General features: G+C 45.3%; 1 protein-coding gene across 2 annotated transcripts in view; it reads left to right on the top strand.

Annotated features, from left to right (window-relative positions):
* Positions 1-15693, top strand: part of LOC147613928 (polyadenylate-binding protein 2-like) — a 56448-nt gene extending 40755 nt beyond the window's left edge. The window contains exons 7-9 of one of the 2 annotated variants that reach the window (XM_086781928.1): positions 14105-14295; positions 14733-14958; positions 15048-15693. In XM_086781928.1, the coding sequence (XP_086638054.1) occupies positions 14105-14295; positions 14733-14958; positions 15048-15293 (663 nt within the window). In that variant the 3' untranslated portion in view covers positions 15294-15693. Of the gene's footprint in view, positions 1-14104; positions 14309-14732; positions 14959-15047 lie in introns of both variants that reach the window. The other variant, XM_086781927.1, reaches the window with a different exon arrangement.
* The last annotated feature ends 3482 nt before the right edge of the window (positions 15694-19175 follow it).

Here is a 19175-nt window from a genome sequence, read left to right as displayed (position 1 = left end):
GCGGTTACAATGAGATCCAACTGGATCTGTAATGCTGAATATGCTGCCTATATGCTGAATATGCGGGCTGAACTGCTGTCCACTCTTTCCCTTGTCTCCTGGAAGGAAACGCTGAAGGGAGGCTTTGGGAACAGATGCTGAATGCTGATGGGATGATGAAACGCAGACCTGTTGGGCTGAACTGGCTGCGTTTTGCTGATGATGATGGCTGAACTGATGATGCGTTAACTGAATGCTGCTGCTGATGATGTGCTGAAACGCATGATGCTCCAGAGGAGGCTGCGTTTGCTGATTATGCTGCTGAATGCTTCTATCTGATATGCGCTGACCTCTATGCTGAGATAAGAGGCTGAAAACGCATGAAGAACCAGATGATGATGTGTGGAATGCTGAATGGAGCGGCTCTTCTATTTATATGCATGAGGGATGCTGGTCGGCCAGCATTAATGCAGTCGGCCAGATGCTGTATGTCCACGACTGGGCATAAATACCATAAATGCCAGTCGGCTGGTCATAAAATACTTGAAAAATGCCTGTAAAATTCTGATTAAATGCCTAATGAACCAGATAATGCTAATGATGCCATACAATGATGCCATGTCACTGTACACCTGACTGGTGTGCACGTGACATTCCCCGCTGCTAAACTCTTGCTGGGTGGATACCTGGCAACCTTCGACTACTCTGTGATCCTTCTCCTCCGAACCACTGCCCCCTTCTGTCTTCTGCTGGGACTGAGGCCATCTGCAGGAGTGAAATCCTTTGAGCCAAGACTTCATGTACTGCGGGAACTGTATGGCAAATACCTGAGTCACCCCTGACCTGCCTCTGGAAACCTTTCACCTACCATCTCCGTCGTACTTGAAGCTCTGAACCTCCTGAGGCGATGTTGGAGCAAACTTCCGTCTTCTTCTGTGGAAGAGAAACTCCCTGCTGCTGCCAGTTGAAGTCCAAACTTATGTGCTCCTTTGATGATGGATGTCATTCTTCCCTGAGAGTTCATGGGTAACATGTATGTAGGACTGACTGCTAAGATGACTGCTGAGTTCTATAGAGACCTGCTTTCAGCGGAGCCAGTCACTGAGGCTTGGGATGCTTGCAGACAGACTGTGTGGGCCCATGTGCAGAGGAGGGTCACAGATCGTATGCGTACAGTTCTGGGTGAGCCTCTTTCAGAGGTTGAGCTTGCTGAGGCCTTGAGAGTCCTTCTGCGCCACAGTTGCCCTGGGGAGGACGGATTGACGCCTGCCTTTTTTATGCGATATTGGGACCTTTTGGGGCCAGGCCTCTGCAGGGGCTTTCAGTATGTTTTGGACACTGGGGTGATGCCACAGAGCTTTTCAGAGGGCTTGATCTTTCTTACCCCCAAGGGGGAGAGAGTATCAGATGATATTCGGCATTGGAGACCTATTACAATCCTCAATACTGTCTACAAGGTCTTAGCAAAGGCCTTGAGTTTGAGGATCCAGCCCATCCTGGGGGAGTTGATTCATGCTACCCAGACAGGATTCGTCAAGGAGCGTAGTATCCTTGACAACATTTTCACCTTCTGGGAGGCGACTGCCCGAGCTAGATTTCTCGGTGAGGACCTGGTCGTGATGCCTCAACCACCAAAGACTTCGGCATGAGTTCAACAAGAGGTCTTGTCTCTCTCTCCTCAAATATTCCGACACCCGGTTTGCCTACAACTTTCTCATGTTGGGCCGGTTGAAGGATTGTAGCGGTGCTTTGAGGGGGCTTTTCCTTAGCGACGAGTTTGTCGCCATAAAAGAAGCCCATACAAACACTGGCCAAGAGTGTAGGCTACGGGCGGATGACGCCTCTTGGTGGGAGCGTGTGAAGACCATAGATGCTATGGTGAGGCCCATAGTCCACCTATTGAGGATTGTAGACGCTATGCAACCATGCATAGGCAAGGTCTACGAGGCCATGGATCGCATGATAGAGAAGTTGAAAGATTTCGTGCCTGATGAAGACAGATACGAGGAGATCCATGTCTTGTGTCTAGGAAGGTGGAATTCCTACTACTCTCCATTGCATGCAGCAGCTTATGTGGTGGACCCAGAATTCCAAGGCAACAAGCAGGAGAGCGACCGGGAGGTGAGCGCTGGATGGAGGATCATCTTGGATCGTCTTGTGCATGATGCACCGGTTAGGCGCAAGATCAGGGACCAGCTTTTGATGTACAGGTCATTTCATGGCTCCTATGGCTGTCATGATGCACAGGTTGACCGCTCCAAAGTTGGTGCTGCTCTATGGTGGGAGGACTTTGGTTCAGATGGACCGGAGCTGCAGCAGCTTGCCATCCGCATACTTAGCCAGGCCGTCAGCTCCTCTTGCTTGGAGCAACTTTGGAGTACCTACAGCCACATTGCCTCTAGGAAGAGGAACCGACTCGGGGTAGAGCGTGCCAATGACCTTGTCTTCGTCAGCGCGAACTTGCGAATGCTTTGCAAGAGCGTGACCAAGAAGGCAAATTCCTTCACCGAGTGGGAGATGAGTCAACAAGAAGAGCAACAAGAGGATGAGGTGCAAGAGCAGCATGCCAGTGAGGATGAGACTGAGGATGAGCTTGATGCTTCTTTGGCACAAGCTACCCATGACCATGAGGCGAGCACTTCACGTGGATGATCATTCATGGATCATGATTCATGGGCCTTACTACTTAGCTCTAGCCTCTAGCCTCTAGTCTTCAGCACTTTTTTGTCATTGACTCATTTGAGTCCATGTATCCTGCCTCCTTAAGGCTTAGTCTTGACTCCTGACTCTTGAGTCATGACTCATTTTGTATCTACTTAATTATTAATATGACTCAAAAGCTTACCATTTTAGTGTAAATTTGTGCTCATTTTGATGTACTTCCAAAGTAGAATAAGTGTAGAGTAGAAAAATTTTTAAAAAAAGTACTTTTTGAGTGCCGTTCCCTCCCTCGTCTCCGTTCCCTATTTATGGCCGTCCCCCGTCCCGTCCCGGTCCCCGTCCCTTGTGACTATGGAACCCCCATTATCTTGCTTAATTTTAAGCACCAATTGCTCTGTAGCAAGAGCAGATGCTATGAGCTACTGAAGGGTATGTTTCGGGTGCAATTCGATGCCCGAACGGTAGGCTGGTTGCAACCCGGAGCAAAACTTCCTTTTCTTCTCGTCTTCGGAAAGATGCATAAAGGGAGTAACCTCAAGCAAGACCTTCCAAAACTTATTCACATATTGATGCACACACTCATTGTTATTCTGCTCAAGTCTATTCCACTTCTGTGTGAGAGTTTGCTCCGCATTTGGAGGCAAAAACTAGGCATAAAACCTGTCCTTGGAACTCTTTCCAAGTGAAAATGGGATCTTTGGTGGTCTTTTCGGCGATCCACCAATGTGCGGTTGTGCCGATCACTCTCACTATGAGATACATGCTTTGAATCCACTTGGCCATCATGCCTTCCACTAACATGCATATACCTGTTTCCTCCTGTCCCATGCGGAGTAGATGCATTCTTCCTTGTGCACATAAGATCTCAACCGTTGAGATATTGGGTCACCATGCTTCAAACAAGGTGGATTCTTGAATAACTGCCCATCCTCTCCCTCTTTGAGATCACCCTTTCGGATAAGATAGAAGAGTGCCAACTCCCTTGGCTTCTTGCCCACTTCACGAGCCATGGACTCAAAGGTCATATCCACCATAGCATCAGCTTTCTTTGCTTCAATGACACTTTGTACATGAGGATATTCGTGCAAAAGTTTTAGCTCTTGCTTCTTCGCCTGCAAAAGCTTCTTCATGTGTTCCAATTCAGCCCTCAATGCATCGGGCTCATCCTCATGCATAGGCTCTTTTCCACAGGACGGCTGTCCCAACAAAACACTGTCATAAACCCTCTCAAGGGGCTTGTGCCTTCCCTACAACGCATTAGAATCTCGCGAGGCACTTGATTGATCCCTTCAATTTGGCACTTCCAAAGGATTGCCTTGACTGTCCATTTGGTCAAGTGTCCGTGTGATTGCTTCCGATTTCAAAACACTGTGTCTCCTCTTGAGAAAGAGAGACGACTGGACTCTGATACCAATGAAATTGCACCCAATGATCTAGTGGATGTAATTGGAAGCCAAAACACAATTATAGTTCACCTAGCAGTTATGATTCAACGGAACAACACAACCAAGACAAAGCTGAAAATAAAACTGTACTCTTGACACCACCACTGGGATCGTAAAGCTTCCCCCCTCCCCAGCCCCCCCGCCCTCCGCCCCCCCCCCCCCCCCCCTCTCAATACTATTGTATTTCTTGGAGTATTTATAAGTACAAGGTACATGGGCTTATACCAAGCCAGAATTTGCCATAACAAAATCCATGCAAAATGAAAATCACAAACCAGACAAATATTCTTGTCGAGTAGGGAATTCTGTCAATGAAGAATCCGATCACAAACAATCGTCACCTTACCTGGGTAGAGCTAGGTGGTCACCTGGTGTTCCGGGACCATGCACAAAGTGGCATTCCCATACTAACTCTCACCGACACCCTTCCCGGATAACCACAAGGGCAGGTTGATTTCTTCTGTAGCACTCAACAGGCTGGTCCAACTCTTCAAAAACAGCAAGGAAGCAAGTCGGCTGTCCCAAAAGGTTCCCAAGAGCAAGTTGTGTCACCATTTGGTCCATCTCTATTTCTGGAGCCACTTCTATGGGACTGTCACTCCATAGAGCAGCCAAATTTGTGCCATGTTCACATGGGGCCAAGCCAGTGTCCCATGTGAAAGGGCCAGTTTTATGGTGTCACATGGACGGGAGCCAGATGAGTGCCACCCATGCGTGACCAGTGCTGTGTCACATGGACAGGAACCAACTTTGTGCCACCCGTGTGTGATTTGCTTCGTGCTATATGGACGGGAGCCTGTTGGTGCCACCCGTGTATGGCCAGGATGGTGTCTTACCTATGGGACTGTCACTCCATAGGAAGACCAGGACATATTTATTTATATATGTGGCGCTAGTTTTGTGCTCGACAGGAACCTCTCGTACAAGTTTCATGAAAGGGAGATTTCGTCCATTATTTGTGCACATGCATTTATGCTTGCATGCATAAATTTGTTTTTGCATGACTTATTTGCGTGTGTGTGCTTGATATGCCGTGTCAGTACAGTGGGCGGGGACGCCCCCAGTGTACCGTGGAGTGCTGTTTGCTGACTTGGTGGTGTGGCGTGTGAATAGGTGGTAAGTATTTTTCGTTTTGGCCTTTTAAAATGGTAAAATTCATTAACTAGAGTGAACCTTAATATTTATAAGGTATAGTATAGTGTTCACACCCATTTTTAAATAGGGGGTGGACATTTGCTTATGAGGGGGGGTCCCAAAGATGATAAGTTGAATTAAGGTTTTAATAACCCTTAATTAAAATCCCTGCATGGAATTCTTTTGGAAAGAACCCACGTGTGGGTTGGTGGCACCTCTTGCCTTCTCCACGCCTGGTTGCAGTCGGGCTCTCTCTCTTCACGCCCGGATGCGCCTACCTCTCCTACACTCGTGTACCTGCTCCTTCACGCCTTCTCTACACCTGAGAACAACCGCCTACTTCCCACGCTGCTGTACCTGTTGGCTGCCCATCAGTACGTGCTGTACTTGCTGGCTGCCTGCGTGTACCTGACAGTACCTGCTGCACCTGCTGGCTGCCCATAGGTACCTGCTGTACCTATCTTGTGTACCTTCTGGTTGCTTTGTTTACAGTAGCTGAAGCTTCCCTTTTGGAGTACAATACAAGGGAAATGGTCTTCATTACTGAGATTTGAATTAAAATCCATTCCAGGTATTTATTTCAATATTTTATTTCAAATTCAGATAATAATTCAAGTTAAATGCTGTTATTTCAAGCTTTGTGTAGGTAAGTTCTTCTCCAGTTGCATACATTCTAGAAGATCAATGAGACGAGGTTTCTCCCATGACTGCCCTGACCGCGCCCTCATTTATAGAGGAGCCAATGAAGGTCAAGAGGGTATGAGTAAAAACCAAGTACAAAGCTTAATTGGGAGTATCGGGAAACGTTCCCTCCGCGGTGTACATGTTGCCTGCATTAGTACGGGCGTGCCCGTTTGTGCACAGTCCTGGAAGGCCAGTGAAAGGCAAGTGTACACCCAGTGAAGGTGGGAACGAGCCTGTGATTTGAGGCTACTCCGACCAACACTTTCTTCATTGGTTTGAACCAGATCTGTCTGGTTGTTTGCACTTCCTAATGGAGAAATTTGGCCTTTTCAGGCCCATGACACTTGTATAAATATAAATACTCCAAGAAATACCATAAGTATTGAGGGGGGGGAGGGGGGGTCCTTTACGGCCCCAGTGCTGGTGTCATTTGTATTTTTCAGTGTTTCCAGTGTTTGTGTTGCTGATGTTGTTTCCGTTGATTAATAATAATTAGATTAAGTGTTCTAAATATGTGTATATTGTCTTTCGATCTGTAGGCCTCCTGTAGGGAGCGGTTGCATTGGTTTGGTCGTCTCTCTTTCTCAAGAGGAGACACGGAGTTTTGAGATCGGAAGCAAGCACGAACACTTAATTCAATGGACAGCCATGGCAACCCATAGGAAGTGCCGATTTCGAGGGGCCAATCAAGTGCTTCATGGGATTCCGATGCATTGCATGGAAGGCATGAGCCTCTTGAGAGAGTCCATGACAGTGCATACATGGGACAGCCATCACGTGGTAAAGAACCCATGCATGAGGAAGAGCCCAATGCATGGAGGGCTGAGTTGGAGCACATGAAGAGACTCTTGCAGGAAAAAGAGCAAGAGCTGAAATTCTTGCATGAGGACCCCCATGTACAAAGTGTCGTAGAAGCCAAGAAAGCTGATGCGATGGTGGACATGACTTTTGAGTCTATGGCTCGAGAGGTGGGCAAGAAGCCAAGGGAGCTGGCACTCTCTTATCTTATCCGCAAGGGTGACCTTAAAGAGGGAGAGGATGGGCAGCTTACGTTCAAGAATCCACCCCGTTTGCAGCATGGAGACCCAGCCTCTCAAAGTTGAGATCATACTTGCATAAAGAAGAAGTTTCGGTCACCTCTCGCCACGCATCCACTCCTCATGGCACAGGAGGAAACATATTTATGCATGCTCAAGGCCATTTGGATTCCAAGAATGTACATCATGGGGACAGTGGTCGGCATGCAAGCCGAAAGACTTTGCCCATTGAGTTGTCTCGTGGTGAGACATTGCATCATTTAGGGAGGTCACATGCATCGGGGCCAGAGATTCATAATGCACATGCCACCGTGCCTTTTGAAACATCTTTGGTTGCCCATGAAGCCCATGCAGAGAGGGCTGCCCCATTGGATAAGGGGAAGAGAAAAAGAGAAGAACATGTACCACATCCCACGAAGCTCAAGGATTTCAAGGCAGGGGACAAGTCCGTGAAATTTGATGCCTTTCATGGAGAGTATGATGCCTCTAAGGTGCTAGCTTTTGTGGCACAATTTGACATTGCTTTTCGTGATGAGGACTTCATTGAGAAGTCCAAAATTCATCATGCAAGCATGTTCTTGAAGGGGACAGCTGCCCATTGGTGGATCACTGAAAAGACCGCCAAAGATCCCATTTGCACTTGGAAAGAGTTTAAGGACAGATTTTATGCCCAATTCTTGCCTCCTAATGCGGAGCAAACTCTCACCCAAAAGTGGGATAGACTTGAGCAAAAAGATAATGAAAGTGTGCAGCAGTATGTCAATAAGTTTTGGAAAGTGTTGCTTGAGGTAACTCCCTTTATGCAACTCTCCGAGGATGAAAGAAAGAGGAAGTTCCGTTCCGGGTTGCAACCAACCTATCGTTCGGGCATTGAATTACACCCGAAACACACTCTTTAGCAGCTTATAGCATCTGCTCTTGCTACGGAGCAATTGGTGCTCAAAATCAAGCAAGATCAAGGTGGTTCCAAGGGCAAAGAGAAGGCTGTCCCTAACTTGCAAAAAGGTGGACAACCACCTAAAAAGAGCTTCCGGGATGTCCAGAAGAAGGGAGGTAAAGCTGAAAATACCTCATCCAAGGATCATGGGCCAAAGAAGAACAAATTTGTCTTGACCCCCGAGCAAAGGGAGCAATATGCAAAGGAGGGGAAATGCTTTTCTTGTGGCAGCAAAGAGCATATATTTAGACAATGCCCCAACCGCAGACAAAAGCATGAGGACAAGCAACCCAAGGTAAATGTGCATGCAATTCTCGATGTGCAGGGAAACACGAAGCATGATGGTAAAGAGAGGATGGTATGCAAAGCATGGGGTCAAATCAAGGATCAGCCCGCTCTATTTATGTTTGATGATTGTGCAACAGATAACTTCATCTCTATTCAGATGGCAGCCGCCTTGGGCATTGAGGTTGAGGACATGGGGCCTCAAATTGAAGCAGAAGTTGCCTTTGTTGGTAAAGAGGTGCAAGTTACCCCACTTATTGGGAAGTTGCGCATATATAGTCAGGGTTACCTTGATCATGAGCATTTCTTGGTTGCATCACTTAATGGATGTGATGTATTTCTTGGCAAGCCATGGGGAGCCCCGCAAAGAGTACAAGACAAACATGATTTCCTTTATGCATAGAGGCGGCATGCATGTTATTGATGTTGGCAAGGAAGGCGATTCTATCCCAGTTGTATCTCACATCCAGATTAATAAAGCAATGAAAAAGAGTCTTTCTGCATACTTGTTTTTTGTTCGTGATAGCATTGAACCAAGTCATGAAAATGTGGATGTTTTGACTCAGGATAGGTTGAATTTTCTTCATGCATACAAAGATTGTTTTGCTAATGCATTGCCAGGTGAACTACCTCCTCAAAGGCCCGGGGATCATCGCATAGATCTTGTGCCAGGTAGTTCTTCACCTAACAAACCTGCATATCGTGTAAGTGCCGCACAACAAGAAGAGATCATGAAGCAGGTTAATGAGATTTTGGAGAAAGGTTTGGTTCAGCCAAGTTCCTCACCTTGCTCTCCCGTGCTTCTGGTTCAAAAGAAAGATGGATCATTCTGCATGTGTGTGGCTCTAAATAAGCTCACCATCAAGAATAGATTTCCAATCCCGTGTATTGATGACATTCTGGATAAGCTTGATGGCTCGGCTTGTTTCAGCCGTATTGATTTGAAGAGTGGTTATCACTAGATACGAGTGGTGCCACAGGATGTCCACAAAACTGCATTCAGGACAGCTTTTGGATTGTATGAATTTTTGGTGATGCCTTTTGGTCTCACCAATGCCCCAGCCACATTCAATCGTATGATAGATAGGATATTCCAACCCCATCGAAAATTCACAAGTGTATTCTTTGATGACATCCTGGTTTTCTCCAAGAATGAGCAGGAGCATAGGACTCATTTGGCCACAGTGTTTGAAGAGTTGCGGAAGCATAAACTCTTCATTAATGCCAAGAAAAGTGAGTTCTTTCTTTCAGAGATACACTATTTGGGTCACATTGTATCCAAGGATGGTGTAAGAATGATCCTGCCAAGATTGAAACCATTCGGAATTGGCGAAAGTTGCAAAATGTACATCAAGTACATAGTTTTCTGGGTTTATGTTCATATTATAGACGCTTCATAAGGCATTTTGCCATGATTACCACGCCTCTACATGATCTCACGAAGAAGAAAGCCACTTTTAAATGGACCCCAAAGGAGCAGGATGCCTTCTTGTTGCAACTCAAGAATGCTATCATATGTGGACCCGTATTGATTGTTCCTGACTTGCAAAGGTCATTCATAGTGGAATGTGATGCTTGTGGCGATTGTATAGGGGCTGTCCTAAATCAAGAAGGTCATGTAGGTAATTGGGTATTACTGAAATTTGAGAAAGCTAGGCTTCGGAAGAGGCCAGGACGAGAGGGATCATATCCAAAGCTTTCTACTCGATATTATGGACCCTTCAAAGTGACTGACAAGATCAATGAAGTGTCCTTCAGGCTTGCTTTACCTAGCCATTGGAAGATTCACAATGCTTTTCATGTGAGTCTTTTGCGGAAGTATGTGAGGCCAGATCCAGAGGAGCCTGTCTCACAGAAGATCCGCCAGAAGTTGATGGGCTTGAGGAGATCCTTCAGCTAGAGCAGATTGTATTTCACAAGGAGAGAAAGTTACCACATGGGAAGCTTTCCCGGAGATACCTTGTGAAATTTAAAAATTATTTGCCGATTGATGCAAAGTGGGTTGACGAGGATTATTATTTTGCTGACTACTCTCAGCTTTTGCAGGCATATCTTGAGGCTTTTCAGTTGAGGTCAACTGTTTAGAAGCCCGGGGAGATGTCACCATTTGGTCCATCTCCATTTCTAGAGCCACTTCTATGGAACTGTCACTCCATAGAGCGGCCATATTTGTGCCACGTTCACATGGAGCCAAGTCAGTATCCCATGTAAAAGGGCCAGTTTTATGGTGTCACATGGACGGGAGCCAGATCAGTGCCACCCGTGTGTGACCAGTGTTGCGTCACATGGACAGGAACCAGCTTCGTGCCACCCGTGTGTGATTTGCTTCGTGCTGTATGGACGGGAGCCTGTTGGTGCCACCCATGTATGGCCAGGATGGTGTCTTACCTATGGGACTGTCACTCCATAGGAAGACCAAGACATATTTATTTATATCTGTGGTGCCAGTTTTATGCTCGACAGGAACCTCTTGTACAAGTTTCATGAAAGGGAGATTTCGTCCATTATTTGTGCACATGCATTTATGCTTGCATTCATAAATTTGTTTTTGCATGACTTATTTGCGTGTGTCTGCTTGTTATGCCGTGTCAGTACATTGGACGCGGACGCCCCCAGTGTACCGTGGAGTGCTGTTTGCTGACTTGGTGGTGTGGCGTGTGAACAAGTGGTAAGTATTTTTCGTTTTGGCCTTTTAAAATGGTAAAATCCATTAACTAGAGTGAATCTTAATATTTATAAGGTATAGTGTTCACACCCATTTTTAAATAGGGGGTGGACATTTGCTTATGAGGGGGGGGGCCAAAGATGATAAGTTGAATTAACGTTTTAATAACCCTTAATTAAAATCCCTGCATGGAATTCTGTTGGAAAGAACCCACGTGTGGGTTGGTGGCACCTCTTACCTTCTCCACGCCTGGTTGCAGTCAGGCTCTCTCTCTCTCCACGCCTGGATGCGCCCACCTCTCCCACACTGGTGTACGTGCTCCTTCACGCCTTCTCTACACCTGAGAACAGTCGCCTACTTCCCACGCTGTTGTACCTGCTGGCTGCCCACGTGTACCTGACAATACTTGCTGTACGTGCTGTCTGCCCACGTGTACTTAACAGTACTTGCTGCACCTGCTGATTGCCCATAAGTACCTGCTGTACCTATCTTGTGTACCTACTAGTTTCTTTGTTGACAGTAGCTGAAGCTTCCCTTTTGGAGTACAATACAAGGGAAATGGTCTTCATTACTGAGATTTGAATTAAAATCCATGCCAGGTATTTATTTCAATATTTTATTTCAAATTCAGATAATAATTCAAGTTAAATGCTGTTATTTCAAGCTTTGTGTAGGGAAGTTCTTCTCCAGTTGCATACACTCTAGAAGATCAATGAGAAGAGGTTTCTCCCATGACTGCCTTGACTGCGCTCTCATTTATAGAGGAGCCAGTGAAGGTCAAGAGGGTATGAGAAAAAACCAAGTACAAAGCTTAATTGGGAGCACTGGGAAACGTTCCCTTCACGGTGTACATGTTGCTTGCGTTAGTACGGGCGTGCCCGTTTGTGCACGGTCCTGGAAGACAAGTGAAAGGTAAGTGTACACCTAGTGAAGATAGTCCCTACATGCTCGCAAAGTTTGGTCACCATCGAAGCATGTTTGGGTATGATGGCATGGAGAACAGTGGGATTTTCCATAGCCTCGAGCACTAAGAGACTTGAAACATCCCCACTGGGTTCTAATTGATAACCCAAACATGCTCTGATGGTGAGCAAACATTGTGAGCATTGGTGGGGGGGGGAGGGGGGTTCCCCACATGCTCGCAAAGTTTGGTCACCATCATCGAAGCATGTTTAGGTAGGATGGCATGGGGAAGAGGGGATGTTCCATGGCCTCTCGAGTACTAAGAGACTGTGATTTGAGGCTACTCTGACTAACACTTTCTTCATCGGTTTGAACCAGATCTGTTTGGTTGTTTGCACTTCCTAATGGAGGAATTTGGCCTTTTCACGCCCATGACACTTGTACAAATATAAATACTCTAAGAAATACCATAAGTATTGAGGAGGGGGGGGGGGGGGGGGGGGGGGGCTTTACGGCCCCAGTGCTGGTGTCATTTGTATTTTTCAGTGTTTCCAGTGTTTGTGTTGTTGATGTTGTTTCCATTGATTAATAATAATTAGATTAAGTGTTCTAAATATGTGTATATTGTCTTCCGATCTGTAGGCCTCCTATAGGGAGCGGTCGCAAGTCGACTCTTCCTGTATGAGCATGTGGGCTGGTCTAATTCTTTGAAAACAGCAAGGAAGCTAGTCGGCTGTCCCAAAGGGTTTCCAAGAGCCAGTCGACTCTTCCTGCATGAGCATGTGGTCTGGTCCAATTCTTCGAAAATAGCAAGGAAGCTAGTCGGCTGTCCCAAAGGGTTCCCAAGAGCCAGTCGGCTGTCCCAAAAAGCTCTTCGTAGCAAAATCGACTCCTCCCTAGCAAGTCGGCTGTCCCTAAATGGAGAAGGCAGATGGTCGATTTTTCTTCCTCCACATAGCCACTTCACGTAAGTTTCCTTATTTGCTTTCTTCCTTGCACGTAATTGGGGTAAGTAGGACACAAGCATGGGCATCCCAATAAGTTGGGCCTTGGTCACCTTAAAAATATTATCCACTTGATTATTATTATGTGTGAACCCGTAAGCCTTATAAATTCATAGGTTAGAATAAAAACATTAAAATAAATGAATACATCATACTTACCACCTGTTCACATGCAACAAAACATGTCAGAAGACAAGGCAAGCCTCACGGCTCACTGGTAGGCGTCCCTGCTCAGTAAGTGGCACGTCATGGCAAGCAAACACACGAAGACAAGTCACACAAAACAGTTTCAGACATGCAAACATGGATGCATGTGCACTTGTTATGAACAAATCTTCCTTTCATGAAACTTGTACAAGACATTCTGGTCGAGCACGAATCTGGTGCGACAGAATGTGAAAATCCTGGCCTTCCTATGGAGTCACAATCCCATAGGCAAGACGCGATACAAACATGGGTCCTTCCATGGAGTGATAGTCCCATGGACAAGATACCGTCCTGGCCATACACGGGTGGCACGATATAGGCTCCTGTCCATATGACACGATCCTGGTCACACACGGGTGACACAAAACTGGCTCCCGTCCATGTGACACAAAGTAACTGGTCCTTTCACATGAGACACCGCCTTGGCCTCATGTGAACATGGCACAAATTTGGCCGCTCTATGGAGTGACAGTCCCATAGAAGTGGCACTAGAAATGGAGATGGACCAAATGGGTAGCCAAATGGTGACATAAATGCTTAAAGAGGGGAAGTATGTTATGTACTTGGACACTAATCTAGGATTAGGAACCTAACCCAACGACGTTAGGGGGCTTCAGGATTAGGGATTAGCAGATAGATACTTGGCTAGAGTTCTTGGAGTAATAAATAGGCTTAATAGCTATTTATAGAAGGCTAGCTATTTATGGCAAAGTTATCACTATATAAGTGAGGGCCTTGGTTATTGTTGTGAGATAGTTGTGTGCGGATGCACCACTAAAGGTCTGGCTTGGACCAAAACAGCAGACATGCTCATGCCATGCACATGGTGAGCACATAGGTTGGTGTGTCGAAGGCCTTTGGGTAGGCTCCGGTGGTATGGGATGCCGGAGTTAGACATGGGCAGGAGCCCTAGCCTTGGCTCAGGGCCGGTCGTGGTTGGGAGATGAGCTAGCCTGCTACCTTATGATTTGGTTTGGTACTTACCGTGTTTTTAGCTGTGATTAGGGCAGATCTTGCAAATTTGGTTTATTTAAAATTTTGCATGATAGTAACAAGTCTAGTTGTTTCTTGTACTAAACCATCTTGTGCTCATTGTCTTGGTGACAATGTGGTGATTTTTAATTAAGAAGTTGTTTTAAGAACTTTTCTCTCCCCTCCCACAGCCAGCTGGATATGGATACCAGCAGCAGCTGCTTACGGGGCTACGACCTGCTGGAGCACAAATGGCAAATTTTTTTGTTCCTATGGTGCAAAGGCAAGGGCAGAGGCTCATGGGAAGACGTAGCAATTCACAGCAGCAACAGCCACAGCAACAACAGCAACAGCAGCAGCAGCAGCAGCAACAGCAACAGCAACAGCAACAGCAGGTAACCTCAAAACTATATACTAAGTTTGAAGCTCATGCACTTAATTAATGCGGTCTTTACCATTGTGCAGAAGAACTTGAATGTGGAGAGGTTTGAAGGCCTTGACATAAGTTGGATGCCACTACATGTAGTCCACATACACGTGAACACTCCAGATGCACACCTGTGTGCATGAGCGTGCACACGCACACCCCCACACTTTTTTTTTTTGGGTAATACTTTACCCCCCCACACACACACGCGCGCACACACACACACATGCATGCATGCAGGTGGGTGAGTGGGCTGATGGACTTGCACATAACCCCACATGAGCCCACAACCACCACGCTTGCACATGTGCTAGGTGGATACCCTTTGATGTGTTTATATGAAGTCCTTGGGCTTTTGCTTCTATAACCTCTACCATTATGTCTTGATGCTAGTTCCTTCGCAACAATAACAATCGTGGTTTCCGCTACATGCCGAATGCACGGAACACACCAGATACAATTGTGTCTCCTCAAGGACTTGTGGGCAACATGCTTCCGGTCCCACTAGAAATCAGTGGTGTACCAGTTCCGGCAGCTGATACAAGTTTACCACAAGCCATACCAATCAGTGCACTGGCATCTGCACTGGCATCAGCTCCACTTGAGCAGCAAAGAGCGGTGTGCATTTATTTTTCAATCACTTTGAAGTTCTTTGGAATTGAGTATCCTTTGTACTTTGTACTTACTTTTGGATTGTGGGGCATCAGATGTTGGGTGAACAGCTGTACCCATTGGTTGACCAGTTAGAACACGATCACGCTGGGAAAGTGACTGGCATGCTTTTGGAGATGGACCAGACTGAGGTTTTGCACCTTCTCGAGTCACCGGAAGCCCTAAAAGTAAAAGTGGCGGAAGCCTTGGATGTGTTGCACCATGCCCAAGCTGTAGCAGCAGCTTCTGGGGCAACTGATCAGCTTGGATCATTATCATTGAGCGATGCTCGTACAACTTGAGTTATCATTATTTACTTGCACAAGCCCCAAAATAATTATTTGAGCTTGCTGGGATGCTTGTTTTTTTTTTTGGCTTTTTAATCCCAACAAGCTCAATTCAAGAGTGTCTGCCCAGTGTGAAGGCCATTCTTATCAGAATTTAGAGGCACTTCATTTTGAGATTAGCCTGATTCTCTATTGTTATCAGTATGACAGGGAGTTAATTGTCGCACAGCTCATTTTATTGACATTTAGTAAGACATGGAGTTTGAAAGAGGCATTGTAGAGATAATTATCTTTATTGTCTCGTCTTTAATGCAAAATAAGACGATTTTGGATCCTGCTAGCACTAAGCGTGCAAACGATTTGCCAAGAACCAAGATTTGAGATGACTGAAGGTGAGGTTTCACCTATTTTGAGATTCATAGATCACAGAACTGTAGTCTGTGCCAGTATTTGTTTGTTTAATTCATAGTATTACTTCAAGTTAAGGGACTTCTAAGGATTCCACTCTTTTCTTCATATGTTTGTTTTGAGCTGACTGGATTCAAATAATGTGGTGCACGCTGTTGATGATTGAACAAGAATGGGAGGCCTATTCATTTTATACAATATAAGATGTGTAATGGCCTGTCTAATTTGTCATGCTTGTACATGTGTGTAAATACAACCATTGGCATTTGAGAGAGAGAGAGAGAGAGAGAGACATGTCAGCAGGCTGCAAAGCAATGTACCAAGTTTGCTGGTCAAATGTGACCTGCTGGCTCAGAATCTGGCCGACCCACGACCATGACGACTAGTGATATTTCGGGACTGGTACCTATTAACCCTTCTGTGCAAGTAACATAGTGTTCATTGTTAAGGCTGACATGATGGAGGAGACACCATCTAACATGTATTTATGTGTTCTTCGAATGATCACAAGTTGGGAGAACAATTGTGCTTATTTAACAAGAAGCTCACTCACTAATAAGCAAAGAAAATAGTGAAGAATTTTTTGCAAAGAGTACAAGGACAGAGATGGGGAAGGGAATAAAATACAAGTTTCTACAAAGATTCAATTGATGATATGAAGGGTTGGATTAACATTTAATCATTGTCAATCTATGAGACAATATTTGGTAGATTGGTGAGTGCCTTCAAGAGAAATTTGCAAACCAGGCATCTTGATAGATTAATACATTAATCATGGAGCTGTGCGAACAAAAAAAGAACACCCACAAAAACAAGGTAGAGGAGGCTGTGCCGAGAAAAAGAAGTCTACAAAATGAAGTTGCAGAAGGGGAAAACCACGACCACAAGTCTTGAGGTATGGACCCATTAGGAACTCAATGGAGTCTTTTTGGGCCCTTTAATTTGCCATGAGATTATCGAAATGTTTTAATTTTTTGACAAATAGGAGCCCGCCATGTAAGCAAAAACCATTGGTGATTAAGAGAGGTGTAAGAGTGGTGAAAGGGTGCACTTTTTCCCCCAAAAAGGGGGGGAAGGGGAGGGGAGGAGGCAATTTTACAATTTTTGGACCTCCATAACTTCTACATACAAGCTCCGATTTGAGCGGAGATTACAGATCCGTGATCTATCCATCAAGAGCTTTCCATAGATATGTTACATGATATGGTTTTATCCGCTAGATTTTAAATTTCATTTTTCTCCCAAAATTCAAATTCGAATAAAGTAGCCGTTTTGAAGCTTCAAATTAGAAAACGTTTCTTCTTAAAAGAAAAGGTTTGACTCTCTTAAACTGCCAAATAAAAGGGTCCAAGAAGACTCCATTGAGGTCCTAATGGCTTGCTACGAGAGTCCGAGGGTGGTGAAGAAACCACATAAATAGAGAGGATAAATAAGGGGCATAATAATCAAAACAAACACAGGAGGAAATCAAAGAAAGGAGAAGATTAATGAAGAAGGGTAAACAAGAAAATCAAAGAGAGATGTCGCTAGCAAAAACAAGAGAGGAGATAGGAAGGAGCGTGAGTTAAAGGGAAAAGTTTTGAGGGAAACAACCGAAAGAGAGCAAAGGCAAAAAACCGAGAAGGAGAGATTGAGAGAGAGTTCCAGGATGCCATAAATGAATAAGTCCGAGCGAAGGAGTGGCTGGGGATAGCCATTTCACGAGCGAGTGAGAACAAGCGAGCGACTAAACTTAACACTATTCATCTCGCAATATAAGTAGACTATTAAAAATAGAAGTACAAGTTATCTAATGGCAACTATAAACACCATATTATCCAAAGTAACTACATCAATCCACAATGATATCAAAACCCCACCAAAATATTTGAACTAGCTACATGAAAATATCAAAAGATGTACCACATAGGCACAACTGAGAGAACCAAAGTTATCATAGAGCTGCTCCTACCAAAGAGTTAAAGGCATGCAACATTGAGGCAATTTTAGTTCTGCCTATGTTTGCTACATAGGCAAAACTGAGAGGACCAAAGTTATCACAAAGATGCTTCTACCAAAAAGTTAAAGGCCTGTAGCATTGACGGGGAAGTAGCTAGGCAGATACCGACGCCCCAATAAAGCTTGAAACAATTCAACTTTTGTGAGTGCTTGTTGATGCATGAAATCATGAACAATAGCATCCAATTTCAGAACTTGTAAGAATACATAGTAGAGGTGCATGCAAGGCAAGTAAATCGAGTGCTTAGCCTCTCTCTTTTGGAAGTCTGCACATGAACATCTTGGGAATTCAAAAATTGTGACCGAGTAATTCATACCGTTTGCCTTTGGACCCTTTGTGTGCTGACATAGAAAGTTTGTGTCTCATTACAAAGGATAATCACCTCCCTTAGGATCTCACCTGCAATCGACTAACCTTTCTCAATGTTCTCATAGAACTCTTTAGTTAGCTTGCTTCTCTCCCCAGCGCACTATCTTGTCATCCCTATACTTTGCTCGATTAGAGCTCGGGACTCTTGGTGCGATAGTAGTGGCCCCCTAGCTGTCGGAGCCATCGGTACAACTGCACCTGCCTCTAATATAAATCCTGTAAGCTGCAAACTTGCTATTTCATCAATACTTAGGAGGTTAGTTCCTGGGCCATAGGCCGAACCCCAGGAGCAAGCCCTGGTGGCCCAATGACATTTGTAGTATCTACTTTCCAAGAGTGTGTGTTACTGGAACTACAGAACCAAAAAAGCCCTCTTTAATGCCACCAGGGTACGTGCGACGTCCCCAAAAACAAGGGGCTAGCACACCTTGGTCAGACCCACTTCTAGGGTTAATTAAGGCACCACATCTCCCACCAGTCTCTTCCAGAAGCCCAAAACATGTAACTTTGCTCTGTGGCGTAGTTCGACGAATAACCCAAAAGCTCCGATTCAATTGTCTTTCTCTGGCCACCACTGATTGAGAGTGCTCTATAGGCATGCTGAGTGTTGCCTTCCTTTGATTCACAGTCACTGTCACATATTCTAGTATGTGACTATCATTTTTGTGTATAGCACTTGGACTGGCCCATATATTTTGCTTTTGTCGGCGGACACTTCTCTATTCATGGTGAACATGCTGCATTTCTGGACTATTAAAACCCGCCTCCTCCATGGTTGAGTGCATCAAGTCTGCCAGTTTCTTTCTAGAGGAGGCACCACTCTTCTTAGAGTAAAAACGTTCCATGATTTCTTCTAATCTTGGGCCTGTTCTCATGTATCCACCAGTGAGATGGACATTACAATATGCACTTTGACGGATTGTCATAGAGAGGTAAACGGTTGTTGCCTGAAATAATGTCAAGTGCTTCCTATACCCAACAGTCGCTCTCATACTAGAGTGTTTGCTCTCTGCCAAATTAGTGGTAGGGACAAAAGGCCTATCATCTTCTTGCTTCAAAAATCAGGCACTCCAATGGAACACGCGCACTTCCCACCATGCAATCCATGTCTCCAACCAAGG

Source organism: Cibotium barometz, chromosome 43 (assembly GCF_041138505.1).
Source record: "Cibotium barometz isolate CiBa-2024 chromosome 43, ASM4113850v1, whole genome shotgun sequence".
Taxonomy (NCBI): Eukaryota; Viridiplantae; Streptophyta; class Polypodiopsida; order Cyatheales; family Cibotiaceae; genus Cibotium; species Cibotium barometz.
This window is presented reverse-complemented; position numbering and strand designations above follow the sequence as displayed.